The sequence below is a fragment of the Boleophthalmus pectinirostris genome, unplaced genomic scaffold, assembly GCF_026225935.1.
Source record: "Boleophthalmus pectinirostris isolate CB_2022bp ecotype Guang Dong unplaced genomic scaffold, ASM2622593v1 HiC_scaffold_13, whole genome shotgun sequence".
In the NCBI taxonomy this organism is placed as follows: Eukaryota; Metazoa; Chordata; class Actinopteri; order Gobiiformes; family Gobiidae; genus Boleophthalmus; species Boleophthalmus pectinirostris.
The window spans coordinates 10267145-10294875 of record NW_026571036.1 but is presented as its reverse complement, the minus strand read 5'-3'; the positions used below and the strand labels follow the sequence as shown (position 1 = coordinate 10294875).

At 40.3% G+C, this 27731-nt stretch overlaps 1 protein-coding gene across 1 annotated transcript in view; it reads right to left on the bottom strand.

Moving 5' to 3' along the window:
• ryr3 (ryanodine receptor 3) overlaps nt 1-27731 on the bottom strand; it is a 68590-nt gene that overhangs the window by 4215 nt on the left and 36644 nt on the right. Inside the window, exons 48-103 of the mRNA XM_055149768.1 lie at nt 27492-27594; nt 27216-27336; nt 26904-27073; nt 26065-26285; nt 25784-25874; nt 25563-25703; nt 25079-25242; nt 24913-24991; nt 24739-24828; nt 24519-24659; nt 24318-24380; nt 24166-24241; nt 23974-24097; nt 23772-23887; nt 23627-23694; nt 23424-23545; nt 21943-21992; nt 21812-21872; nt 21507-21745; nt 21339-21420; nt 21119-21249; nt 20918-21036; nt 20644-20842; nt 20252-20346; nt 20025-20170; nt 19844-19931; nt 19679-19771; nt 19351-19518; nt 18971-19030; nt 18724-18858; nt 18397-18509; nt 17314-17695; nt 16625-16737; nt 16499-16550; nt 16369-16425; nt 16183-16282; nt 16033-16112; nt 15749-15825; nt 15590-15663; nt 14460-14474; nt 13679-13759; nt 13513-13601; nt 13306-13434; nt 13125-13229; nt 12873-12954; nt 11472-12789; nt 10943-11105; nt 10040-10126; nt 8711-8917; nt 7343-7473; nt 7203-7245; nt 4523-4650; nt 4310-4370; nt 4081-4227; nt 2049-2180; nt 60-216 (exon numbers count right to left, since the gene is read on the bottom strand). Coding sequence (XP_055005743.1) covers nt 60-216; nt 2049-2180; nt 4081-4227; nt 4310-4370; nt 4523-4650; nt 7203-7245; nt 7343-7473; nt 8711-8917; nt 10040-10126; nt 10943-11105; nt 11472-12789; nt 12873-12954; nt 13125-13229; nt 13306-13434; nt 13513-13601; nt 13679-13759; nt 14460-14474; nt 15590-15663; nt 15749-15825; nt 16033-16112; nt 16183-16282; nt 16369-16425; nt 16499-16550; nt 16625-16737; nt 17314-17695; nt 18397-18509; nt 18724-18858; nt 18971-19030; nt 19351-19518; nt 19679-19771; nt 19844-19931; nt 20025-20170; nt 20252-20346; nt 20644-20842; nt 20918-21036; nt 21119-21249; nt 21339-21420; nt 21507-21745; nt 21812-21872; nt 21943-21992; nt 23424-23545; nt 23627-23694; nt 23772-23887; nt 23974-24097; nt 24166-24241; nt 24318-24380; nt 24519-24659; nt 24739-24828; nt 24913-24991; nt 25079-25242; nt 25563-25703; nt 25784-25874; nt 26065-26285; nt 26904-27073; nt 27216-27336; nt 27492-27594 — 7679 coding nt within the window. The remainder of the gene's footprint in view (nt 1-59; nt 217-2048; nt 2181-4080; nt 4228-4309; nt 4371-4522; nt 4651-7202; nt 7246-7342; nt 7474-8710; nt 8918-10039; nt 10127-10942; nt 11106-11471; nt 12790-12872; nt 12955-13124; nt 13230-13305; nt 13435-13512; nt 13602-13678; nt 13760-14459; nt 14475-15589; nt 15664-15748; nt 15826-16032; nt 16113-16182; nt 16283-16368; nt 16426-16498; nt 16551-16624; nt 16738-17313; nt 17696-18396; nt 18510-18723; nt 18859-18970; nt 19031-19350; nt 19519-19678; nt 19772-19843; nt 19932-20024; nt 20171-20251; nt 20347-20643; nt 20843-20917; nt 21037-21118; nt 21250-21338; nt 21421-21506; nt 21746-21811; nt 21873-21942; nt 21993-23423; nt 23546-23626; nt 23695-23771; nt 23888-23973; nt 24098-24165; nt 24242-24317; nt 24381-24518; nt 24660-24738; nt 24829-24912; nt 24992-25078; nt 25243-25562; nt 25704-25783; nt 25875-26064; nt 26286-26903; nt 27074-27215; nt 27337-27491; nt 27595-27731) is intronic.

Below are 27731 nucleotides of genomic sequence, written 5' to 3'. Positions count from 1 at the left end.
CCTTTTGCGTCTTTTCCTTTCTAGTTTCTAAAGTGAAAATTGTAAGCAGAGATAAAGACCCTGAATGATGGCGAGCAGGATGACGATGACGAAGAAGAAGAAGGTGATGTCGAAGAGGATGCGGTACAGTTCATAGGGGTCTCCTGCGGGATCCTCCAGCTCGTCTCCAATACCCCCTCCGGCTCTCACGCCCACGTACATGTGGAACAGGTAACACTGTGGGCCAGACAGTACAGATACAGGTTCAGGATTCATCACTATGTTCTGTTTTGTTTTTGTTTGAGACTAAAGAGAATGTAAAAGTTTGATACCATAATGCTACTAATGAAAAGACAGTCCACGTGGGCATGTTATACCTCGTTATAGAGCTTAGACACTCTATATTATGTTCATTTAATCCAATTTACAGACAGATATGTGACACCGCATCAGTATTTATCTGCGGAGTCATTTGTCTGTGTCTGTGATGCCGTACTGCCCCTGAACGCAACAAAACTACTGCTGTTTTTATCAGACTTATTTGTACAGACTTGTGATCTGAGAGGAGCCTGTGTGAGCGGTGAGTGTTGCAAATGAATCCGTGTATGGTTCGTTCATTCGTTTTTCAAAATAAAACCGAAAATGAAAAAACAACAATTTTCTTCATTATTTGTCTCCAAAACCAAAATGAAAAAAACAGATAATGATTTGTTTTCTCAGTTTTTGATTTTGTGTTTAAATGAATAATGGATAAAACAGATAATGGCCGTTTATCGTTTATGTGACTTCCGTGACTGCGATGCCAGACTTTCGCGCTGCATACGGACAGAACTAGGACTGACTCAGGACTAAACCAGGACTAAATCAGGACTAAACCAGGACTAAACCATTTTCAGTCCTGGTCTGGTCCCGGTCTCAGTCCTGGTTCTGTTCTCGGTCTCAATCCTGGTCTCAGTTCTGGTCTGATCCCGGTCTCAGTCCCGGTCTCAGTCCCGGTCTCAGTCCCGGTCTAGTCCCAGACCTGGTTCAGTCCTGGTTTAGTCCTGTTTAGTCCTGGTTCAGTCCGGCGTCGCAGTTTAAGTTATGTAAACAAGAAACATCCGTTATCCATTTTTTTCCATTTTTCGTTAAACACAAAATCAAAAACTGAAAAAACAAATCATTATCCGTTTTTTAAATTTTGGTTTTGGAAGAAAAATAGTTGGGTTTTTTTGTTTTCTTATTTTTGGTTTTATTTTGAAAAACGAATGAACGAATGATACACGGATTCAAATGTGTCGGTTTTGAAGCTACTTTTGGTTCTTCTCGTTGGTTAATGATTCGTTGCTGTAGCTCCCACACACAAACAGGTTGTTTTCTCTTACGTTGGCCTAGCGTAAAGTGACTATTGTGACTGTAAACACACATTACTGGACCTGCATTGATACGTAAATGAGCTGTGAATAGAAGTGTGAATGATCGACATTTACACACATAATTAATGACTGCCGTTAAAGGCTGATAGCGGTGATTTACTTACTTTCTTTACAGGCTAGAATGTCATACAAAAATGTTATTAAAGCAACCGACTGTACTGTCTTTAAATATGACGTAAAGAGGCAGAACAACAATAAATATAGTCTGACCAAACCCACTTTATAATCCAGTAGAGCCAGACCTAAGTTTTATAATCAGCTGAAGATTTACAGTGAATTTTTACATCACAAAATATATTGGCTTTGATATTGGCTATCGGCAGCTCCAACTCCCATTTTATCTGTATTATATTGGCCGAAAAAAAATCCATATCGGTCGGGCCCTATTAATAACGTCACTTGTAGTCAGATATTTATGAGTCTGAGAGAACTGCACCTTCAAACCTTACTCTGACTAAGCTGAACTGAAGTTTGAGTAAGCACAATTACAACTTTTCTTTAGAAGTTTAAATGCCATGGTTTTCTGTCTGACAAAGAAGAAATATTGGACACATTAACTTTTTAAACCCAAGCCTCTTCTGGCCTTGAAAAAAGCAGCTTCATTGTCCCTCGAATAAAGCGCGTCTGGATTTTCGCACTATGAGAGCCACAAACCGTCATCATGTCGTCGCACTTCATGTCGGGCTCGTCCTCGTCACTTTTGTTGTAGAACTTCCTGAAGAAGTTGAAGGCCACCACAGTGTAGAGATAGACCACCACGGCCAGCAGCCCCACCGTCAGCACCAGCTACAGGGGCATATGAGGGGCATTGTTCAGAAAATACTCAATTCAAGTGCTAAATGTATGGACAACAGCAACTAAAACAAAGGCAATGTGACATACAGTAAACTGGATGTTAAGGAAATACACAAAGACAGTACACAGAAGTTGGCGTTTGCTCTAGGGCTGCAACATTAATCACAATCAACTTGAAATTGCAATTTGAAATCACAAAAGCTGCAGTTTTTGGAAGTAATTATGTCACTTCCTCCACAAACAACAACATCCCCTGTCTTATTCTGCATAAAACTGCTAACCCTGTAGTTTAGATCTGTTCTGAAATGTGATTCTTTTAATATTTCAGTTCTTTTAGTCTTTTTGTCAGTTCTGGATGTGTTTAAAATGTGAACTTTGAACAGCGTCCTTTTACTGAAACATAAATGTTGTGTTTAGGGCTGGGTATCAATAAGCAGTTGCAGATACGATACATATCTCAATACAGTGAGCTTTCAATTTATTTCAATTCGATTTGATGCGGTATAATAAAAATTAATGGTTAAATCATGGCTGTGATACTAAAAGTCTTTGTTAAACCACTTCTCGTGCAAAGTGAATATGAAACACAAACATTTTAATCATCAAAACAATGAAAATGTCAAATGTGTTGCATAAACGAGTTTCCTTCCTCTAAACAAGCAACAAAACTGTAGCGCTGTAACAAAATAATTTAGTAAAATAAATACAGAGTGGGGTCTTGCGAGTTGTGACTTGGACTCGAGTCGAACTTGACTACTGTGATACTCAAATGTACTACAGTAATACACAGTATAATGCAGTAAAACAGAGGGAAGTACAAAGAACATGATTCTTAATAAATAACTGTTATTTAGCACTTTTAAATATTCATTCTTTCTGTTCTGACTGTAATGATTCACACTAAAATCTTGTCAAGATATTTAAAAAGGAAAAATGTGCATTTCTACAACTCTTAATAAATAATCTCTTAATAAATACTCATATACAGTACTGTGAATACTTAAAAACAGTTTAACTTAAAATTCATATAAATTGCAAAAATCTAGGCTATATTTGGTACTTTTGTGGTTTAAAGACTTGAAGTGACTTGAAGCTCAAAGCAGACGACTTGGACTTGACTTGGACTTATGAGCCAATCACTCAAGACTCGACTTGGATTTGCCTGTCTTTGATTTGGGACTTGACTCAGACTTGAGGTCAAAGACTTGAGACTTACTTGAGACTTGCAAAACAACGACTTGGTCCCACCTCTGGTAAAATATCGATACAGCAGCCCACGATATTGATACTGTATCATCACATTAAATGATACGATATATTGATATTTCAATATTTTTGCACTCTCCCTAGTTGTGTTTATGATAGATTTGCAATTTGGCCGAAACACAATTAAATTTTTGGCGACACTTTAGTTAAGGGACCACATATTAATAACTAACTAAGTGGTAATTGGTATTCTAATTAGCTGTTACTGAGTTATTAGTTGGTATTAATCAAACACTTATTAATGCTTATTAAGATTTCAGTGTATGCACAAAAACATTTATTGTAATCTCCACTACTTTTGGTTAATGGTCAGTACTCAAAAAATACGGTCTTAGACAAAAATGCATTGAAAGTACTTTATAATTACTAACAATGATGTAATTAAGCACTTATTATGCATTTTACTATTAACTAGCTATTAATATGTGGTCTCTGATCTAAAGTGTTACCTTCTGCCCTAATTAGCACATTGTAAACCTTTAGATGGACTCATTTTTGTCAAGCTTTTTTTACATGAAATGTAAATAAGTACATATCAGTATAGAAAAAAACAAACTGTGACATACAGACTAAATCATGACCAAGTCCCAATCACGTGGCGCCCCCTGCTGATGGCCTCGCTCACCTGTTTGCCGTTGTGCGTGACAGAGGACAGGATGGTGCGCAGGGTCTTGAAGCCCATAGCGATGTCGAGCAGGTGAGCAGCGAAGAAGAAGTTGTTGAAGTGTCCAAAGATTGACATGGTGGTGTACCAGATGAGATACAGGAAGGACTGCGTGGAGGAGCAGAGCGTGTCATTTAAATACAACATTTTAATAAAAAAGATATGAAGATTTACTATGAAGGAGCCCTACATTGTCTGTCAGAACTACACCCATTTTCCAGATGTGGTACTTGGTGTCAATGGAGCTCAGCCTGCGGTAGGAAGAGATAAAGTGACCATTACTTTTTTATTTTAAGATAAGAAATTAAACTAAATAAACAAAGATCTGTGCAGCCAGGAAGTATTTAGTGGTCATATTTTCCTACATGTTTACATTATGAGAAGTACATGACAAAGGACAGACCAGGACATGAGGGAGGCTTCTCTCTCCACCGTCTCCACAGTCGGGTCAAAGTCCAGAGCGCTCTTGTCCAGGCCCAGCAGCTCAGCGATGCGTTCAGCCCCGTACAGGTCTTCGTACTTGTTAATCACCTACACACAGAAGGGAAAAGGCTATTTTTAGCTGCACTGTATCTGCATGACTGGATTATCTGCTCAGTTTTACACACAACCACAAGGAGTTTAATTAGGCCCGAGCCCCGACAGGGCGTAGGGCCTATTGCTTCCGCTAAGCGGAGCGAATGGGGAGCGAATGGGGAGCGATGTGCGCATGGCCGAGCGCAACAAGACGACATGCAACTATGTCCACGGTCGCCCCCGGCACGAACAGCAGTATCCCAGTAAGCCACGCCCAAGGCCTGAGCCATATTTACTACTGCTAAAATGAATGGAAGTCAATGGAAGGCGATGGGTGACCTCGACGAGATGGCGAATGACGAGCGCGTCAGTGCCCGTCACTCACCAATGACCCCACGGTGACGTGGGGAAGGTCGAGAGCTTTCAAAAAACGTATAATATGTTGTTCTAATGTTTTCGGATATATTGTTTTTGCTCGAATTATTATTATTTTATTTTTTTTATTTTAAAACTCACCAAACTTGGCACAATATTCAGAAGTGGCGAAAAATTCGATAAAATATAGGTTTCGTGCACAGGCATAAAAAAATGGCGACACAGCGCCACCTGGAAAATTCAAAAATTTGGCGCCTATGGGAGATGTCTCGGTCAACTTTGTCGTAGAGCCACGAAATTCGGTACACCCATTCGTCATGTGAAGACAAACAAAAAATATTATTATGGCCACGCCCCCTGACAAACCAGAAGGCGGCCATCTTGGATTGAAATTTGAGTCCGCATTTTCGCTGACGTTGCGTTTGAACGAACTCCTCTGAAGGCGCTTCACCCACAGGGCTGAAAATCACCGTACATCATCTAGAGAAGTGTAACATCTAAAGTTAAATGATTTTTTTTTATAACTGTCACGGTTTACGTGCGGCGAAGCTGCAAAATTTGGTCAAAGTTTTGGCGAATTTCAAGGTGACATTATTTGCTCCTGTTCGCACAGACTTAGTCTGATCGTGCTGAAATTTGAATCACTAATGTGTGATCTCAGTCTGAATATAATACACTATAAAACATATGAAAAGTGAACACTATAGCGCCCCCTACCATAGACATGAAATGTCAACATTGTCGGATCTGCACCAAATTTGGGAATTAAATTCTATGCATGATTATGAGTAAAAAAGTATATTATGGACATGGGAAATTTTTCACTGTTGGCCAGCAGGGGCGCAAAGACTCCTCCAAAAAACATAAAATAATATATTACACGCACATGCTTAGTCCGATTGAACTGAAATTTGAATCATTAATGCATGATCTCAGTCTGAACATAATACACTATAAAACAAATGAAAAGTGAACACTATAGTGCCCCCTACCATAGACATGAAACATTAACATTATAGATTATTATATCAGATCATTATAGATTTGTACCAAATTTGGGAATTCAATTCTGTTAATGACTGGAAGCAGAAACATATTACTGACATGGGCATTTTTCAAGTTTGGCCAGCAGGGGGTGGAAAGAACATTTAAAGGCACACTATGTAATTTCTCCATTTGTGGGCATGGAGTTTGTGGCCACGGCGTTTAGGGCATGGTATTGGCGGGGCGCACCATTTGTGGGCGCGGAGTTCGCTGGCATGGCGTTTGTGGGCACGGCGGGCGAGGGCCGTTCGACGCCGCTTGCGGCTTTAATTATAACTTCTTATTACTTTCATTATTTCAATTATGACTTAGTTTGGTGGGATGGTAAAAATTCAGTTTTACAACAGTGGTGAAGAGTTGGAAAATACAAGAAGTATAGAGGTGATTTTTATTTTTACTTGTCAAATAATAATTTGTGTAATTTACTCTTGTTTTATTCCTTGTTAAAGGGAATGTCATATCGGCTCTCACCAGGTAGTAAATTATAGCTATCAAAATGACAAAACTAGAAAAAAACGAGGCAAGATTTTTGATAAAAATAAGATCTTAAATCTAAATATGTTAATTATGTTTTAGAGGAATGCAAAGTCTAACCAAGTCAGGCTGGCGCCACTTAGTGCCTCCGTTCAATTTCATGACTGGGTCAAAAATTTGAATACACTAGACAGTTCACAAAAACCCCAAAAGTTGTAGACTGCGCACCGGCCAATCAGCGAAGAGCTCTGAAGCTATGATGTCAAACTCAAGCACCTGTCTGGGTCCCGTTTGTGGTACAGCACAACAGTAAACAAAGCGGTCAAGATGGATGTAGACGAAGACAGACATTCTGTGTTCGCAACGATTCCCAAGATTGAGGATTTAAAGCCAGAACAAAGAGAATGTTTGGTGAATTTTATCAAGGGGAAAGACATTATTGCCCTTCTTCCTACGAGATCTGGCGCATTACATACGTCACGACCAAATAGCACTGACTGGTTAAATAAAAAAGTACCCGCCTACCATCGAGCGAATGAATTCTAATGCCACGAGGTCAGACAGTTTCCACAAAGTGAAACCAGATGATGAATCACACTAAGTCTAACCTGTCATATGTACTTTAAATAAGCATTTAGAATAATACAGATGTTTGTTAGAAAATGGAGTCTTACCTTTCTTTTGACAAACTTGTCCCAGTAGTTATTAGGGAAAGACCTGCAGAGCAAGCACATTAAAGTGAAATAATAAACATAGGTTCACAGACTGACAGAATTAAAGCTATCCTCAAGCCTGCGTGGAACAGTGAACTTACGGAGTGTTGATGACCAGACGATCCCATTGGCCCTTGATGTCGTCATCCGAGGGCTGCTCTGTGATGTACAAACCGTCAAACTCAAGTTTACGGGCAATCTCCTTCTCTCTTTTAAACACCACCAAAGGCACCTGCAAGTTTCACAGAGCGGCAGGGAGATGAGAGAGAGAAGAGTTACACAATATTATGACACAAATGTGAACTTTCAGGGATTAAAGCATTGTTTTGCTACAGTGGAGCGCCAAATAAGCAGATAAGTACAGAGACCATGATAATTTGTTCTGCTATAGCACTGGAGAAGATACTGTCTTAACAAAAATATAGCACAAAAGGGTTGTCAGGACAGTTTTAAAAAGGAGTATTATGCAAATTTGACTTTTTGGAGCTTTCTACCTTGTTGGCAGGGGATTCAACCAAATAAACTTCAGTCCAATTGACTAATTTAATTTCTCTTTTTGCCATGGATTCTACCTGGATGACTGAGGGACCGTACACACATTTCTACTGTTATAACGTTCTCTCATCAAAAATATACCTGTAGTGATTTCATATTTAATTGCATCCATGCATGCTTGAGTAATTTACGATTAGTAACATGATTCTATCCAATACTCCGCCCACAAATCTTCGTCACATCTGATGCGGTGAAGTAGTTTCGTTAGTGGGCTGCACGCTGATTGTGTTGTGATAGTGCTTTGTAGGGGAAGTGACTTAGAGCACACAGCAAAGGGAGAGGGGACTCAGTGTCAAAAACTAAAGTGAAAAATGTTAATTAGGGATGTAACAATAACGGAAATATCGTGATATTGTATCGTCAAAAGTTTCACAATAATGACGTGGACTGTCACAATATATCAAATTATAAGTTCCTTTGGTTAAATACATGGTTTTATAGTAGCAACAGCTCATAAACATCAGGAACTACATATCCCATGATTCATTTCAGTGTATACAACATGAAGGAATATGTTTTGACTTGAATTCTTGGGACGGAAATAATTCACACCAAAAGCTTGTCAAGGTATTTTAAAAGCAGAAAAGTATCCTTTCTACAATTATATCAGCCTCTCCAAAATATCGCAATAAATATTGTATCGTGAGATGTATATCATGATAATATTGTCCCAAGAGATTTGTATATTGTTACATCCCTAATGTTAAAATTGTTTTTGGCGAATATAGCATTTTCAAACCAATAAAAGGTAACATTATTTTGTAAATATGTTATGTGGTAACAATTAATACACTATCGAAGTGTAATATCCTTTTTACAATGCTCTTCACATTATTACAGTAAATAAATGAGATTTGGATAGTGCCACATGCACACGCTTTACCCACAGACAGAGCCATGAGAGCGCTGTGTACCTTGAGGCAGTAGTATCCAAACAGACACAGCAGTGATATGACAGTGTGGAAGACGGCCAAGAAGCGCAGAGTAGGTAACATGTATCCAGTGCTCTCCTGAAGTACAAACTCATCCATGTCGAACAGTGTATTCTCATCATCCTCATCCTCTTCATCACCTCCCCAGCTGCCCTCGTCCGAGTCGTCCTCATCAGCCTCTCCCGTCACCTTACACATTAACAGGGCACATTAACTTTTTACTCACTGGCAAGCTGCTAAACAAGTGACCTATATATTATATGATATTCTGATATAACTGATGATATGATATAACTATGATATTCTTGTGACCTGCCGATTGAGATCTGGTCGTGAGGTATTAATCGGTTCTCATACTCCATGTTTACTACACGAACTTCGACACACAATTAAGTCAAAACTTAGCCCAATCTCCAAAACAATGGCAGGGGTAAAAAATCAGCTCAAAAAGGGCCAAAAATCACACAGTGTACGCCCGGCTTACGAAATTACTCAAATTAGAGTAAAAAAGTATTTGGGAAAACTGCTACTCAAGTAAGAGTAACTTAAAGAGAAACTGTAGGGACATAACATCTGATTTATAATTTGAAGTTAAAGTAAATTGAAGGACAAATCATCACATTATGTAACAGATAACCCTATGTCCTACATAATTTTTGCTATGACCTCTTATATAAAGCTCAGCGTTTATTACTTATTTTTCTATTTTATTTTGACTTGTACCTATACATTTATATAATGATGTCTTATTTGATACTTGTCTCTTGTTATCTTTTTTGCTACTTGTTTGAAATGTATTACTATTATTTATATTTTTTACTCTTTTTATAAAATTATTTTGTGATGTGTGAGCTATTGTGTCCAAATAATTTCCCTTGTGGCTCAATTAATTTTGTCTAAGTCTAAAATGAGACAAACTAGTCCATCAAGTCATTTGTAGATTTACGCACAGTGGGAAGAGTAACCAAAACCTTTACTCAGTTAGAGAACTGCTGCTTTAATAAAAATATGCTGCTAAAGCACTCTGTAAAGAGTTTCTTTAAAAAGTCAAGTAAATGTAAATGAGAACTAACCACCTCTGTATATGTAGATATAGGCTATTGTCCAGACATTTTATTAGTCAGATGAACCTAGTTATGGATAACAAATTCTTTCTCTGTCTAACCCCAAGCATAATGTGAATGTATCAGATGTGTTGGGAGTTTGGGAGTAAGTGTGCGTGCTTTGTGTCACTTTCTGTGTTCACTGAAGTAGCCTTGCAGCAGTGATGTGCGTATACCTACACCTTTTATGCTGTGTCTGATATGTTACCTTGTAGAAGAGCAGAATGAAGTTGATGGCAAAGCACACAAACAAGGCCAGGAAACGGAGGTTGTAGAAGTTTCGAGCAAGGTAATTCTGAAGAGAATAACCAGAAAACATCCATCACTTACAGAGTTTCTATTTTATATTTTTAGTCTAGTCTTTTAAATATTGTAAATTTGTGGGAAACATGCTTTATGCTGTTCACTAAGAATGTTTGTTCTAGCTCTCTGACGCCATCTGCTGACAACAGTGGTAAATGTTGTGAGTAAGTATTTTGAAATGAAAGTATGATGCAGCTGGCTGATAAATTACACACGGTAAAGGCAATTATAAGTGGGACTAAACACCTGAACTTCACCCACAAACACATTTCTATTAGAGCTATTAAACTTTACTTGGAGGATTAAAGGGGAGAGTGATGCGGAGCAGGTGCAGGATCTGAGGCTATAAGTAACATTGTGATTAGTCTAATGAGTATCCATATTTCAAACTCCTTTTTATATGTTTAAAAGTTAGTCTGCACCACTAAAATTGCCAGACATTATTAGGAACAGTAGCTAATGCTATTAAAACACCATATGCACAATTTAGTAATGAAAAAAGTGGATTTAATGTTCAGTTCTGCTTTAAAATGCATGCGAAATATGTTCATGTTTTTCTAATTTTAACTTAATTTGATGGGATAGTACCTGTGTTTAATATTTATCATAGTTTTACATCAGTTAAGTTGAAGAAATGTACAGAAATACAGTTAGTAGCGGTCACCAACTCGGAAAACTCCAATGATAGGTAACAGTTAAGGAATTATCTCTACCTACTTTTAGTGTAGTCTAACCTGTCATATGTACTGGATAAAACACACATTGAAAATGGGTGCGGGGTAGTACTGCAGTATGACGACTTGCATACCAGAGATTTGGTCAGATAGATGTCCAGAACAGCGAACACACTGGACATGAAGGCAGGAGATGCTTCTTTGGGGGCGGCGGATTTAGCTTTAGGTTTCTCCTCTGCTGCTGGCTCCTGGGCCTCCTCCTCCTTTGGTTTGTCCTCTTTCTCTTGGTTCTCGGTGCTGGATAACACAGACAACACATAAAACTTCTTCAACATGATCTTGAGGGCCTGTACCTGGTTTAATTTATTCTATAAGCCTGTCACAGTAACAGATTTTGAAGCGATTTTATTGCGACAGAGATATACTGTGATAAAGAATAATATTGAAAACAAAGCAGGATAATCCCAGTAAAACAATTTAAATCTACAATAGCATCAAAATCTTTAAATAGACAATTGTTTCTGTGTCATATCGCAGTGAGCAAGGCTAAAAGTTTGAACTAAAACATGTTCCTGACTCATGGTTTGAAATCAGGTACAGGCTCTTGATATTTGGGGGGAAATTTAAGGATTTATTTTGTGTTTGTGCGTACTAATCACTCACTCAGCTTTCTCTGGCTCACTCTCTGTTTTCTCGACGGGTTTGGATACACTTTTCCTCTTGCTGGCCGCTGATCCCTCGCTCTGCTCGGACACATCTCCCAGGCCGGGCTCCACGTGTTTCCCTCCTTCTTTTTTAGGCGCTCCCAGTAGCTCCATCATCAGCTCGGCCTCTGGAACGTCTCCGGTGGGTGTCAAAGAGGCGTCCAAACTGCCCGATGACTCCAGCGCCTCCACTTTCTCCCCCTCTGTCACGTCTCCATGGATTCCGAACTGGGTTGGGTCGGGCATGTTACCGAGAATGTCTGTCACCTTGATGTTTTTGGCTCCCTCCACCAGGCCGCCTCCAAACATAGAGGACCAGATGAGGTGGAAGAATCCGAAGATGAGGCCAAAGATGCCCTTAAAGAAGCCAATGAAGAGCATCCAGAAAAAGGAGAAGAAGCCGGTGATCACCTCTTTAATGCTCAGCTTTCGTACTTTTTTGAACTGTTTGCGCAAGTTTTTCAGTGAGAAAATCTGCTGCACACTGGAGATCTTGTTCTTGACGGAGCGGCAGGCGCTAGTAAAAGCTGACACAGACTCTGCCTCCTCTTCATCCTCCAGGAAGCTGTGTCCCTCCTCCTCTTCCTCCTCTTCAACCTGCTCCACCTCGTCGGGCTCTGATATCTGAGACGCCAGCTGCATCTCAAATATAGTGTCCTCACAGAAGTTGACAAACATCTCCATCTTCTCGCTCTCCCCGCCCTCGTTCACCACGTCAAAGATGAATTGTCGCTTGGACTCTTTGACCTGTGGCTTCTCCCACTGTTCTCGACTCGACTCGCTGATCTCAAAGTAAACCCTCTCGATGCGCTTGGCACTGCCCATGATCTCGATGCGGCCCAGATACGGCTCAAAGTACCCCAGCAAACTCTCAGCCACGTCCAGGAAGCTGCCCAGGCGAGAGTCGTGAGGCATGTGCTCCGACAGATTCGTCAGCAGCACGGCCACGTTAAAGCCGATTTCTTTGGCTGGTTCATGGAAGCGCTCCACAAACTCTTTGTAGTTGAACATATCGTTCTCATCGGCCTCCGCACAGGAGAGCAGGAACTCAATCTCAGACTGAGTGTACTGCTTCTGGCTCTCCATAGACTTCTGAAACTCCTTCTTTGAAATGAGGCCCTTGCACTCTGGGTCGTACTCTTTAAAGTTGTCAGACGTAGTCAAGTCCTTCAGCTTCAGGAACATGTCAAAGAACTTCAGGATCATCTCCACATTGCTTGAAGACTCCACCAAGGTGTCCACCATCTGCTTTCCAATTGTTCCATTAACCACATTGCCTTCATGGGAGAGAGGAGAGTTAGTAAGTGTCAGAGACAAACTACCAGTATGTGCACATGTAGGAAATGTCAAGTCTTCTTACCCTCAAGTAGAGACAGTAACATCACCACCATGTCTTTTTGTAAATCCATCAGCTCCTTCAGCAGCTCAATTTGACTGGAATCCTATGGAGACAAAAAAAGATATATATTTTTGAAACAGTTTTAATATTATGTACAGTAACATCATGTGTATTGCTTTTCACTTGCTTTTTGTTATTGATACCTTCTGATACCACTAGAACTGAACATTCTAGTGATCCATAATGTCACTTAACGTGTAAAGTGTGCTGTACCTGTGACAGCTTCATTTGCAAGTTAGCAAATACATGTAAGAAGCCCACGACAGCATCCCAGAGCCTGCTGTGCGCCAGACTCTGCTGATTTCCAATACATGGACCCTACAAAAAGAATTAGGAAAAAGTGAAACTAATGTAAAATAAATGAACCCATTAAACAGCCTATTGTGAGTCTGACCTGAATATATTCTGTGAGGGAGTTGAAGATCTGTTTGGCCACATCCAGAGCTTTGGAGAAGTTGAGCTTTCCGATGTCGTCTATCACGTCTTTACCAGAATAGTACCAGTAAAAGTCACTGATAGATTCCTGTAGAGCAGATGAATGAATAATATATAATACATAGAACAAAAGCCAATGCTGAAACCAGTGCTGCCATTTTCAGACCTGCAGACGCAGCAGGTAGTCCACTGTGCTGATGATTATGTTCACTGTGGTGGTGTTTCCAGTTTGTGTTCTCAGGAAGTTCTGGAAATCTGTTATAATCATAAAGATCAACATTAGCCTTGGGGAATTGAACAAAAATATGAAATGCTCACACACAAGGCCTTACCTCCATTGTGCCCCTCACACAGAAGTTGCAAAAATCGGAATAAGTCTTTGGTAAAGTCATCATTTTGTAGTACTTTGGAACCTTTCAAAGAATACTTTTGTAAATACAATTTCAAAGTGAAAGACCAACCTAAGTAGTCGTTGAATGAAAAGGATATATGAGACTACCCTCAAAATGATTTCACATGAGGCAAGCATATGTAATGTCATTTTGAAACAGTGGTCTTTAGATTTCTGAATCCAAAGTGTATTTTTTGTTTTAAAATAGTAAAACCATAGAACAATTCCAGAAGCTGAAGGAAGCCTGAGAACTTTGACATGCAGGCCGCGCTTCAGCCTGAGAAAGCACAGGAGCAGGGGACAAAAAGTGGTTACTGTTCATAATAAAAAGAAACAACAGCACAGCTAAATGATCGAGTGTGCACAGTATGTCCATGTGTATAGAAACCAGCTTTTTGAAATGAGCCCCAAATCTAAAGCAAGACAAAGCTTTGCTTATGCTGTGGACACAGCTTCAGTCAAACCCTCAGAGGTGGCACTGTGCCTCGGACGATCAGTAATGGGACTGCATTAGTAACTGTTAACATGAGGTGATGAGAACAATGTCACACAAAGGACAGGCAAAGTATGCCTAACAGTCTGCATGCACAGGGTGTTCCTGCTCACTGAGGAAACACCGGGGCTGGTCACCAGAGGAAGCAGGGAGAGTGGATCACAAGTAAATGAAGGAGACATTCAGGTGAAGCAGAGCCAAATCAGGACGATCTAAGTTTGCTATTTACCCCGCTGAGTGTGGACTGCCATCGATGGGTTTTAAAATGACAGGAAGGAGACAAAGAATTCACCAAGACATAAGCAAAAAGAGAGGACATTGGGTTACAATACACAGAGATATAAATATATCAGCTACGGGTGTACAACTCAAAAGCATGCTGATCAAAATTAATATTGTGAGCTAAATTTGTGCCACTTAAATATGAAATTATAATGACATATTTTACATACAATGAACTGTTAAAGACCTATTGGAAATGTATGATGAAGACAAACTGTTTGATGAAAAGTGGGGAAAGCTGGATTAATGCTGGACCATGTACTCTGGGATTAGACACTACTGTTAGTGCATGACAGACCACCTCTCGGAGCTAAAACACCCTGCAGCACCAGTCTGTATGTACAACGATTCTCCAACAAAAACACAAGCCATAATATTACTACTACCAATTATCTCCACAGTAATAATGTCTTTCACTTGCGCTGTCTGTTGTGGTACACTGTTATGATACATTTACTCCATACTCAATGGTGGTAAGATACAGTACTAAAGAAGCCACAGCTGCCCTGGGATAGAATGACAGAAGGTGAGGCGACCCCTTTGACCACCACAAACCAGTCACTCATGAACCACATTCACTCTAGGCAAGGTAGAGGAAGTGTCTTGCCCAAGGACACAACAACAGTGTGTATAAAATGGTCAGAGGCAAGGTTCAAATAACAACTGGAGCAATAGATAAAGAAACAATGTAAGACACTGCAGGTAAATAATATACATCAAATTACAGATACGTCTAGATTTGGTTTTTTTTAAATCAATTTGTAATTTTCTGCTGTGTTTTGTTATAATACAAATATCATAAGTACAAGGTTGAATGTTGGTGTATGTCAGTGCTATTGTAAATGGAACGTTTACATTCCAGTGTAGTAATCTGAGCCTTAAAAACAAACTGAACGTATGTGTCTGTATAACTATGATCTACTACTATCATTTACTATTGCATGGTTCAGCATTAGAACTTTTTATTTCTTATTTTAAAAACCCACATACCTCAACAGTGTCACTGAATTGTATTTAGTTTGGATCTAACAGTAGGATCTAAATAGAAACTTTTTGTAAGTATTGTGTTTTACTTACTTGAACCTTCCTCTGTCACCATCCCAAGTCCTTCTGCTTTATTCTGTCTCTCAAAGGCGTTCAAGTCCAGGACACTGACAAGACATAATGACATTATACATGATACATGTACACAGTTATGTGTCTTATATAATTTCTTCTAATGTTTCTACTTCCTACCTGCATGACTGCATAAGTCCTGATAGACTCTTGAAAAAGCCAGCATCTCTCTTTTCTTTCAAATAATCAAGCATTTTCTGACAATTGAAAGTGAAATATAATCACATAGTCAAAATAATAACAATAAACACACACCATGTAATGTCATATTGTTAATTTGGCAGCAATTTAAAAGTTAATCCATAAGTTTGTGATCAGACTACAGTGACATCATAGACCTTGTACAGGGTCATGGTCATTATTGTCCTTGAATATAACCTGAGTCTGACAGTACAAGAGCCCACCTGTTGGACATGCACATTGCCTCCATTTAAAATGGCAATGCCCAGTTTGAGGGTGCAGGTTACCATAGGGCCCAATCGACCTGAGGGAACACGAGAAGGACAAACTGAATATACTGTACTTCAGTCAGGAAACAGCACCCTAGGTCTTACCTTTACTGGCACTGATCATCTGTAGCACCATCTCTGCAGCCCCACGGGCATGCAACCTTGCCTGCTGATACAGGATCTTCTGCTTTTCCATCTCTTTTTCCTAACGTTCATATTAAAGGTAAAGTGTATTTGTAGTGAACTCTCTGTGAAGGCATTATTATAGGCCTGTTACACAATATAAGAAACCTCAAATGTCTTTTCTTTGCCTTCTTCCTCTTCTTCTTCTTCATCTTCTGCACAGCTCTGCAAAACAACAACTGTTTAGAGTGACGGTCAAACCATTTAGAAAACAAATCATTGCTCAAGGGAATACTACCTTTGCCATCATGTCTGCGTATGCAATATACAAAGGGTCTTCTTCCAAGTGACTGCAAAAAATTATATTTGTTCTTAATCCAGTGCTGTCTGATATCATGATCTATGGTTGGTGTAAGGGGCTCACCTTCTCTCTGTCAGGGCGTTGTGGCTGAAATGGAGGATGAGTTGCTGAAGAGGATCCGGCTGAACTTCAGCCACCTCCTCTTCCTCCTCTTCCCCCATCTTGACTGGGGTTTTCTGTAGAATACCACACACTTTTAAACTGAATATCATCCCACAAAAGGTGCATTTTCAGACAATTTACAATATCATACATGTTTCCACTGATAAAAAAAACATCATTACACTCAAACAGCATGCAGATGTGATAATATCTTACACTCTAAGTAGCCCATGAAACAACTTGACAAGATAGTTATAGTGGAAAATGAACTTACAACCGTCAGTGCACATGCATTGTAAATCAATCAGAGGCAAGCTGTTAGGCCACTGGTGATAATGGCTGTACATGAAAGATGTCACAATGAACTGTAATAATGGCTAAAACTCTTGAACATTTATAACATTTGAATGTATCTTAAGAATAAAACACTTTCACTTTTAAACCCAGGCCAAAATAGGATTGTTTTTTTTTACTTTGCTGAACGTATTCACAAATACCGACCATGAAATGCGAGCGCAAACATGCCACGTCACTATGGATACAGAAGGTACTGTACGTTACAACTCACAGACTTAAAGTTACAGAGAAAAGACAACTGATGGTTGGATCCACATCTGACAGCTAAACAGCTAAAGAGCGACCCTCCTTACCACTGTCACAAAGGCATAGCCTGCTTTCCTACATCTGAGAGCGCTGGAGCGGGCCCTGTGTCTCCTGAGTTGGTCATGCAGTCTCTGGCCCTTGACGGACCTGTGTGTGAAGGGTCTGGCCCGCCTACATGGGGCGCCCCGGGGTGCTTTGGCCCAGCCTCCCACACGAACACGCTCCCACGGCTCAACGGGCACAGGCCTTAAGAAGCATTCAGCAGACAGGACTGGCAGAGGGGTGCCAATGCAGGGCACACAGGACGAGGGCAAGACAAGCCCAGTACTTACTGCCAGATCCTGCACTAGTTTTTCCTCAAAGGAGTACTCCTCTGTCTCTATCCATAGTCTCTGATAGGCTGGGATGAAGAAGTTGATAGCACGATGCCTGGGGAGGGGGACATGAGGGAATGGGGAGTGAATGAAGAGGATGGGGAGGCAGAGTGGCATTAGGGTGGGTCCTGGTGAAGGAGAGATGAGGGAGGGGTTACACGAGTGCATTTCAAGCAGGAGGTGACAGCTCATGTAGGGGCCACTGACTCTTCTGACAGGTCATTTACAATTTGGAATTGTTACTTTTGTTAAGAGAAGTATTCACAGTATAAAGAACAAATAACCAAACAATCAAGTATATATATTGTGTCTATTATCCAAAATGTAACATGTTTAAGCTGACCAATCAGAATCAATAGTCAGGAAAGAGTTGGTTGCTGGGCAGAGCCTGGTCCTGGTGATGAGGAGAGAGTGCTGATGATGCATTTGCCTAGTAGTTCCACTTTACCGTGAGCAGAGAAAACAGGCGGTCGAAGCTGGAGGCTTTGAATGCCCTTTCCAGCCAAACCACCCGATAGCCATTCAGGAAGTAATTATTAATTTTGTATCTGAGGAGGATGAGGAAGTGTTATGTAAAAACAACACAGAAGAAAAAGGGTTACTGGGAAGAAGATGAAGATTTTACATAGACACACAAAAAAACAAATGTCCCCCACAAAAATATGGTTCTGTTTCTGTTAGAAATTAGTGTCTTAAAGGTGGTAGATTACTGATAATTGTAACCAAGACATCAGAAGGCATCAGAAGTAAACTCACCTAGGCAGATTGTACAGAGGGGCCATGCGGAAACAGGCCACTACAGCACGTTTGCGCTGTTTGGACAGCAACTTGTGCCACACGCACTTCTTATTCCTCAAAGGCTGCTCCACCTGAAAGGTTTTTCAGTAAACCTGGTTAGACTTAGAGTAAAAGCTATTAACTGAACAGTGACCAAGTTGCAGGAGCCACATGTTAACAGAGTGCTGCAGAACTAAATTTTTGGAACACTGAAAACTAGTAATGATGAAAAAAAAAAAAACACGAGCAAGATCCCTCTCATAAAGCCCATGTCCATAATGTGCGAGTGTGCACTTCGCTCTGTACCTGCTCCAGGTGAAAAACAGCAGCAGAGATGCTTTGCACACGATCCACTGTGTGCTCTGGGTTGGCTGATTCTTCACTCTTTACAACCACATCTTTATACAAGTTCAGCTGCCACTGGACCGCTGGGTCATCCGACTAGAAGAATAAAAAGAATGTTATTGTAATACTGCAAATGATGTGTAGACAAAAAGGTTTAAATAGAAAACACAAACCTACATTAGCATGAAATTAATAAAACTATATTTACCTTATCTTGGAGATGAAGATTCTGGCGTAAATGGTCTTTCACCTCATCGTCAGTATCTTTCTATGACAGAAAACAGACATCACAGGGAACAAAATTACCAGCAGGGGGCATGGTTTAACTACTAAATAAACCAAATACAGTACAGAGGTCCACAAAACTAGATGACAAACAGCTGTGATATGATAGTGAATGTTAAATACATAGATAGATAAATAGATAGATAAATAGATAAATAATTTATTGATCCCGAAAGAAAATACATTTTCGGCAGCAACAGTGAAACAAACATAATAATAATACAGCAGTCCATCCTCTTTTTTACTATGGTTTATGTGTGCATTAATAAACAGAGCGAGTTCCTCTCATATGCACAAACTCACCAGACTGTAGCGTATTTTGGCCAGCGAGATGAGCTCCTGGTCTCCAGGAGTGCACATGTTTAAGCCCACAGGCAGCATCTTCTTCAGAGCAGCTACGATGAGTGATGTCTGGATGGAGTAATATTCACCACGACGACGTTTGTGTTTTCTCTCCTGGTCCCCACCTGACTGCAAAAGACCAGTCATTACCCAAAGGAAATAAGAGAGACTAATAACATTTGCAATCATATATAAAAATAACAATGTGAAACAGTTTATGCCATCACACTCCTAATCTAAAGACAATTGGCTTTCTGTAAAAGTGATTTACAAAGGAATTGTATCCTACCTTTGACATCTTTGCCTTGCCTTCTCCAGTGAGGAAGCCCAAGTTATTAATCTCATTCTGCACCACAAAGTTTTGTTCTTCCCGCTTGAAGTTCTGTTTTTAAAAGTATTTTTACTTCACAAATACATAGTATAAGACACTTGAATAAGAAACAAAAAAGCATACATTTGACTTGCACCACAGAATGAAGATCTCTGCAACCATTCGGAAAAGCTCTGTGGAGTGCTCATCGGGTTCCTTCAGCCATCGAGACCTAAAATATGAGTTTAGAATGGTAATAACTTCAGTATATACTTTGTATATGATATACTGTATACTATGTTGTGTCAATCCCTGTGAAGCATACCTGTTATTATCTACATAACGTATGAGCATGGGGTAGAAGGCATAGAGGTCCCTGCAGAGGACGGCAAACTCGTCCAGAATAAGCAGCTCTGCCTCCTGGTTATCTCCTTTGCCATCAGCCTTTAACAGCTCCTCTTCAGAAGCAACCTGCAAACACACAACACTGTTAGATCTGTATGGTTCTATTAGGGAGAGAATATGTAACATGCATCTGTTTATTATAATCACCTTCACTGTCTTCTTCCTCAATTTGTCCATGGTCGGTAGGAAATGACTTCGAAGAAGGTCAGCGCCAGCTTTGCAGATAATTGGTTGCGAGTAAACTGCAAGAGACAGGGAGCAACTGTAGCTTTCATGTAAAAAGAAGTTATATTAATTTTTTTTTCTTTATTTCTCACTGTTACATGCTAATTAAAATAAGGAGAAATTATACTTGTAGTTCACCCTCTAACTGGAGCTTTCAAACCTAACCTGAGCACAAATATTTCACCCACACTGCCAACTTCAGCAATAATACACCTATAACTGGTTGTTTGAAGTAATCTGATGTTTTGAGCACAGACTGTATGTTACTGTAAACAACCCAATCTATCGACTAATGAAATGTCAATAGTACCTACCTGCAATTCTTTTCATCCACGGAGCGTCTTCAGTGCCTAAGTTGTTATTGAGTATCCGGAGGATGTTTCCCAGGATGATGCTGAGGTGTTCAGAGGTAACCATGGTGCAGCAGTCAGTGTCCGGAGGAGAGTTCTCTGGACCTTTCTCCCACCAATAAGACAGGTAGTTGCACAGCATGGGGAGGATCACCTCAATGACCTACAGAGGAATCGTTCATGTGATGTACTAAGAACATCAAAGCCAGAGTCAGTGAGCGTGACATTTGGTCCTCACCTGTGGCATGTCGCTGTAGCGTGCTCCAGTTTCAGAGATGTCGTTCACATCCTTGAGCAGTTTGTCAAGGCAAGGCATTTCTGGGCACATTTCCTCCACCGTATCAGGCATACTCAGAACTAAACAAAAACAATAACAAGGCTGTTTTAAATGAAAGCCTTCCAGCTGACGGTGCATACACATAACAGAGCAGACACATACTGGCCCTCTCTCTGGGCGTCTTGGTGTTGAACACTGACAGTGGGTTGTAAGCATTCAGCGGCGGCTCTAAAAACGCTACAGGCATAGCTCCTACTAGGGTGGCGAGGCTTTCTCCCAGTGCAGGCAGATGTCTGGGCAAAAACACAATACAGCAAACATGTTTTTTGAGATCAGCTTTAGTGTAATATTTGTTAACATTTTATTGAAAATGAACCCTCACCTCTCCATAAAGATGTTCTTTCCTGTACCGAGAGAGTACAGGCATGTGAGGATTCGGTAACAGGACAACTGTAGATCATCCACTGAAAGCAATTAAAACATAATTACAATAAGGAAACACAAGGGCTCTTTGAAGCTCCAAGCAGTAAAAACAAATCTGAAAACTAACACAGGAGATCCGCCGCAAACCCGTAAGTAGTGATGTGCTCAAAGATGGACACCAGAACTGGTAGTAAGGCCACAGTCACATAGTTGATGCTCTGACTGACGCTCTTCATTTGAGCACGTGATTGGAGGAACTTTCCCAGTTTCAACATCTCCAGCAGCTTTTCCAGATCTTCCGCTGCATTCTCAAAGAAAGCCCGAAATCCAGCCTTGACCAGTTCTGAACCAGACTTCATCACCGTTCTAAGGGTAAACAGTGAAAGTTAAAATCTTAAACACCATATAGTTTTCCACTGCAAACAGCCTTACCTTGTGTCGAGTGAACGCGCAAGGATGTCCAGACAGCTCACCATGATTGCAGAATCACTTCCTGCAACACAAACACCGGCCTATAGCAGTGTACTAGGGCAAACAGTGACACCATGGGAGTTAAACCTTACCAAAGAGAGAAATCCTGTGTCTGACAAGAGCTGCCAACTTACAGAAAAGGCTAGAACAGACAAAGTAAAGAAGGTACTGAAGAATCTGAACGAAAGAAAAAAGAAATAGGCCATGCAAGCAGTAGTACACAAAATGAAAAACAACTGATACTTTGCAATCGATGTTAACATTCCCTGGGGGTGAGGCGACATTCCCTGAGCTTTACTTTAAGCCAACCCTGATCCTAAAGACCTGACAGGGCCCAAAACCCAAATTCATCTTCAATATCCGCGTAACCAATACTTTCACAGGCCCATCCGGATCCAGGACCTTCAAATGCCACAACTTTGCCAACTGTAACACCACTCTTGTTATTTATAAACTGTCCTATCCATGTAATTGCTTCTATGTGGGAATGACAAAAAGGAGACTCAAGGACAGACTTTCTGAACACAAATACGCCATCAAAACTGGAAACCCAAACTATCCTTTGGCATAACACTTTGCACAAGCAGGCCATTCAAACATTAATGCCTTAAAAGCAATGGTCATTAAAAAAACAAAACAAAAAAAAAACGTAAGAGGTGGTGTGAGCCTGTGAGAATGTTTGCCCAAAGAGAAATGTTGTGGGTAGACACTTTAAAAGCCAAACAATACCCAAGGCTCAGTGATAATCTTGATTTTTGGGTTTACGGATAACAATCTATACTATGCACAGTTTTTTATTGTTTCTCATCATATCGCTTGTTGTATCTGTTTGTAAATAATCACCAGTGACACAGCATATTTGCATATTTTGACGTATTTTGTCCACTTCGTATATTTTCATACCAATTTGTATCGTGTTCTAGGTTTGTAGCTTCACATGACCTTCTCACCTCTTAATAAAAACACCTGCTGTCTCTTCCTTGCTTAAGCCCTGATGAAAACCTCATAGGTCGAAACATATTAATGTATCGTTTGTAGGAACACGGCTTTTATTTTTGTAATCAATCTGCCTCTGATTTTTTTTATTCAAGCCCTGAGTAACATACTGAACATTGTGCTGCGACAGTGAGAGGATGATTTTGTATTTTATTTTATTTTATTTTAATGTATTTAATTTGGGCAAGTAAAGATTTACATTCTTATACAATGGAACATATAACATAAGTAAAATCAGAATCGAAATGAAAATAATTTTAATACTATTTGCTTGTCCAGGAGAAGCACCTGATTCTACACTTGCCCTAGTCCTTCTTGTCTTAGACCTGATTTAGTTGAAATTACAACAAGTGAGCTTAAACAAGTCCTACTCAAATAGTATTACAGTTTGCAGGTCACTCTCACCTTTTTGGTTGAAAATCAAACACCTAAAAAGGGCTGTGAACTCATTGATCACAGCCTCCTGAAAATGTGTTGTTTAAATCTATTTTGTATTTTTTCTTGAGTTCAGAATACCCCCAGTGTAATGTTACAGCAAAGTATCAATAAACCTCACAAATACATGTTCTATTTTTACCTGGTGACCATCTCCTTTTCCTTATTAGAGGCACACCCACAGCTGCTCAGGGTCACATTGGGTGTAGACAGGAAATAAAGAAAGTGGTTCTTAAAAGCTTGATCTATGAGTGGAAGCAACACCTATAAAGGTAAAATACAACCGTCAAATAAAACTGTATTGCTGAAACTGTATGCCAAAAAGGAATCCAGTAATGAACAAACCTTCGCAAAGAACTTGATTTCCTGGTCATGTGGAGATTTGTCGGTCTTCCCGCTAGTCGCCATAGCCTCTGAAGTTAAGATAATCACATAAATATTTGAAATGGATAGACAAGGATGAAATGAAACAAAATGAAACAGTACGTACCAAGATGAGCAATGAATTCTTGGGCAGAATCCACATATTTAAGCAGTGTCTTAACAAACTTGTAGGCATGGCGCTTCTCCATAGACGACGAGTCCTGCTCCATATCTTTCATACCCCTAAGTACAGCAATATAGACCAAATAATAACAAACATAAACGCAGCAGGAGTTTATAAACGAGCATTTTCAGTGGTGTGTGCAAACCTTGTGACAGCGTATCCGCTGATCTGCAGGAACTTAAAGAGCTCTTGGGCTTTCTCTCTGTCTCTGTGCTTCTCTTTGGCAGTCAGGGTGTCATAGGGAACCAGCAATGGGTGGCTCCCTCCTCCTTCAAACAAAAAGGAAATATAGTCAGAGATGTCAATGTAGCACAAATAATTCAATATTTATACAAACCTTTGCTCATCAACTCCATCTTCTTCTTCTTAGCCCAAATGTTGTGGTAGTTTTCTGCAACTACTTCAACCATGCCCTGCAGATAAATAATACACTCAAGTATTTGAATTTCCCATTAGTTTGAAAGTTTTAATTAAGAAACAATGACTGACCTGTAGCTCCCTTGACAAAGTGACATTGTGCAGGTCCACTGGAGCAGGACTGAATTCATTAACCTACAAGGACAATGATTAAATGTGAAATAAATCTCCAACTTGTCCAACTTGTACTGACATTGTGACAGCTGATTCATCACGACTGCTCAGGCTTGTTGTACTCCAAACAGCTAACAGAGCTAGAATTGATCATAACACCTCAGATTCTGTTTTCTTCTGCTTGTCACTTTCTCGTTGTTGGAACATGGCTTCTCCTTCCTTGGTCCGTTCAATATTCCAGCCCATCGTCAGCATGCTCTTCAGTGACTCCTTCACTGGCCAGCGATAGGTTTCCCTCTCCTACACAATACAGCTTTAGTGCTTGGGTGGGTTTAGTGATGATCGATGGCTGATGCTGTGATAATGTTTGTGTGTGTACCTTCTCATTCAGAGATTTATAAGGCTTCAGCAGAGGATGTGTTTTGGCCTGATCATCAATACTGTCCCCAAGTATCCAGCCTGCTGACACCTGAGACAACAGTTCCACATGAGAAACAAAGCTGTTCAGCAGTGAAACAGGAACATACATCATGTCACAGAGGCTAGAACATACCTTCTCTGAGGACCATTTATCATGGGAATGCTCTGCATATTTGTTGGCAATGTACTCAAGTTTTTCAGGAAGGGAGATGCTTTTAAAAGTTTATGTAGGTTAGACAGAGACACATCACATGTTTAACTACGTAACTTAATAAAATGGTTCACTGCAGAACACTTACTTGGCAGTGACGATTGGTTTAGGGTCAAAGTTTCCGTGTGCATCCACTGAAGCCTGCTTTTCCAATGTAGCCCCAAGGGTGGTATCCACAAAGTCAGGAGGCAATGCTCCAGCAATGGCACACAGACACGACTTGGCCATTTTGAAAAGCTCAGCATCATACTTCTACAAAAGACAGAATCAAAGTTTGACACACTTGGTTTTCTTCATCCAGTTCATGCCACAGGGGGTATGAGGATGGAGAGACCGAGGAGAGGAAAAGCAGAGGTATTGTACATGTAACAAAAGCCTGTCACAGAAATTGATAAATGATTCATCTTTTTTAGCCTCATCTATTTTTAGCTTTGCCTCAGCCACACAAGACTATTATGGTTCCTCCCACCTTTACAGAACTGAGAATTTATTAACAGATGGAAACAATATGCAATGCTTAGAATGGATCAAAATTACACAGAATACATTGCCATAGCAATCTCTTGATATACCTTCTGAGAGAGAGATTCTAAAATCCCCCAGAATAGCTTCTTTGTCAGAAGTAATTCCTCTTCAGAGGCTAAACCTAAGCTTCCCATCCCAGAGGGCAGACAGTAGTATTTCCAGTTCTGTTCATAGTGGTTGGTTAACAACTGCAGACAAAAGAGACAAGACAAATGTAAGTGTTACTATAATGTTAAAAGATTGTAGGCCTAATTTAAGACAGACTTACTTTAAGAGGCATCTTGCAGTAATCCGAGAGCATGGGAACATCAAATACAAGTCGTCTTAAAAGCTGCTGCATCATAGATGGACGGAGATGTCTATGAAAAAGAGGAGCAGTGGTTATTCTCATTCATTTGGTAGTTCGATAAATGAATGTTTTCCTTGACAGAGACAAGCCATTGATCAATAAATGCTAACACATTTATCAGACAGCTATAATTCTATGAGAGGCTGCAGCCCACTTCATCAGTGAAACTGTTTATGCCTGTCACGTTTGGCAGCACTCACTTGCAGATAGCCAGCAGACACTCTTCAATAGCGTCCCTCTGGGCTTTGGTGAGCGAGCGGCCTTTAGACAGGCGGTAGATGGTCTGGAGTGTGGAGTCCACGAGCTGAGCGTAGTGCTCGGTGCTGGCAAACAGATGAGCACAGCGGGTCAGCAGGGGCAGCAGAGCAGAACCAATGTACCGGTTCATGGCCAGGGCTGTCTCTGTGGTGCTCAACGCCTCCTGTGGGACAAGTACAACAGGTTACATAGCACAGCATATATTCAATTTACTGCAGTGCTCAAACTCCCCTGGATGTGCACCTGCTGTGCCACATTATGCTGCAGACCAACCAAACAACATGTCTTTTATAATCATCCGCTAGTATTTAATTTACTCAGGTTCATGTCTCACAAGAATAGCTCCTACGCATACACGTTCACCTGACTTGGAGCACTGCGACAATTAAATTGCCTTCTGTACAAAGCATCAAACAGCTAGCTTTTTTTTTAGTGACTCAGTCTTTAGAATTTAAACCTTTAATTCAGTTCAGTTCAATACAAGTTTATTAATATAGCACATTTAAAACTACTTCAATTGACCAAAGTGACCAAAGTCATATAAAAGGCAACAAAAACAGAAGAAACAGATAACAGAATACACGTGAAAACTACAGTAAATCACCAAGATATCCTGTTTAGCTAGTATTAAATGCCAGGGAGAACAGTTTTCAGTCTAGTTTTAAACTGCATTACCGACCGCGAGGATCTGACAGGAAGAGGGAACTTTACTCCAACCAACAGTTTGGTTTAGGGTGATTGTGATATCTATTATATAAAACAACAAAACTACCAAACTCACAGTATCCAGAGAAGCTGAGGCTCTAAGGTCAGGCAAAAAGCCGACCTCCAACATCTGGAGCAAAAAGGCCTGGTCCTCAATGCCATACACTCTGTCGAGGAAGAGCACCATGGGAGCCTTATGGTCCGGGCAGAAACAGGCCGACATATCAGGCTCAGTCACTGAACCATCTGGAAATTAAAAAACAAATAAACTGTATTGGACTGAATGATGAGAGAATACATAATTACTGAAAATAAAGTATTCTGTACACATGTGCCAAGAATCAGCCAGTTTCTCAGTAAATGCGTAACTGCTTAGGAAAAAACGTGCCTTTGTTGATCACCGGCATGTTAAGAGGAATGCTAATGACTCCAACCAGGTCTGAGGTGGGGACCAGTGAGCGCAGGATTGCTCGGATTCGCAGAGCCTCTCCTTTGCCTGCATTGATTAACTGTAAAATTGAACAACAACAACAACAACAACAACACAGGTTTGATTCAGACTTATGCCCGAGCTCAGTATGACATTTTGTGTACATATTGCTCTACAATGACTGTCCTGTCAATAATAATTAACCAGTGCAAGACACAGTGTGGGAAATCTTACATGCATCTCAGGAGCGCAGCGGCCCAGCAGGTCAATGAGAGCAGAGTAGAAGGACATAATGGCGTTGCCCATGTGAATCACTTCTTCCTCCTCTTCACCAGACCTGTAGAATAGATTCCAAAACAATTAACTTTTTTTTACCATAAAAATACATTTACTTAACAACTACATGAATTACAGCACATGCTGGCACTGAACACAGTCCTTTTACTGAGCAGAGGGTTATAAATATTGATTTTG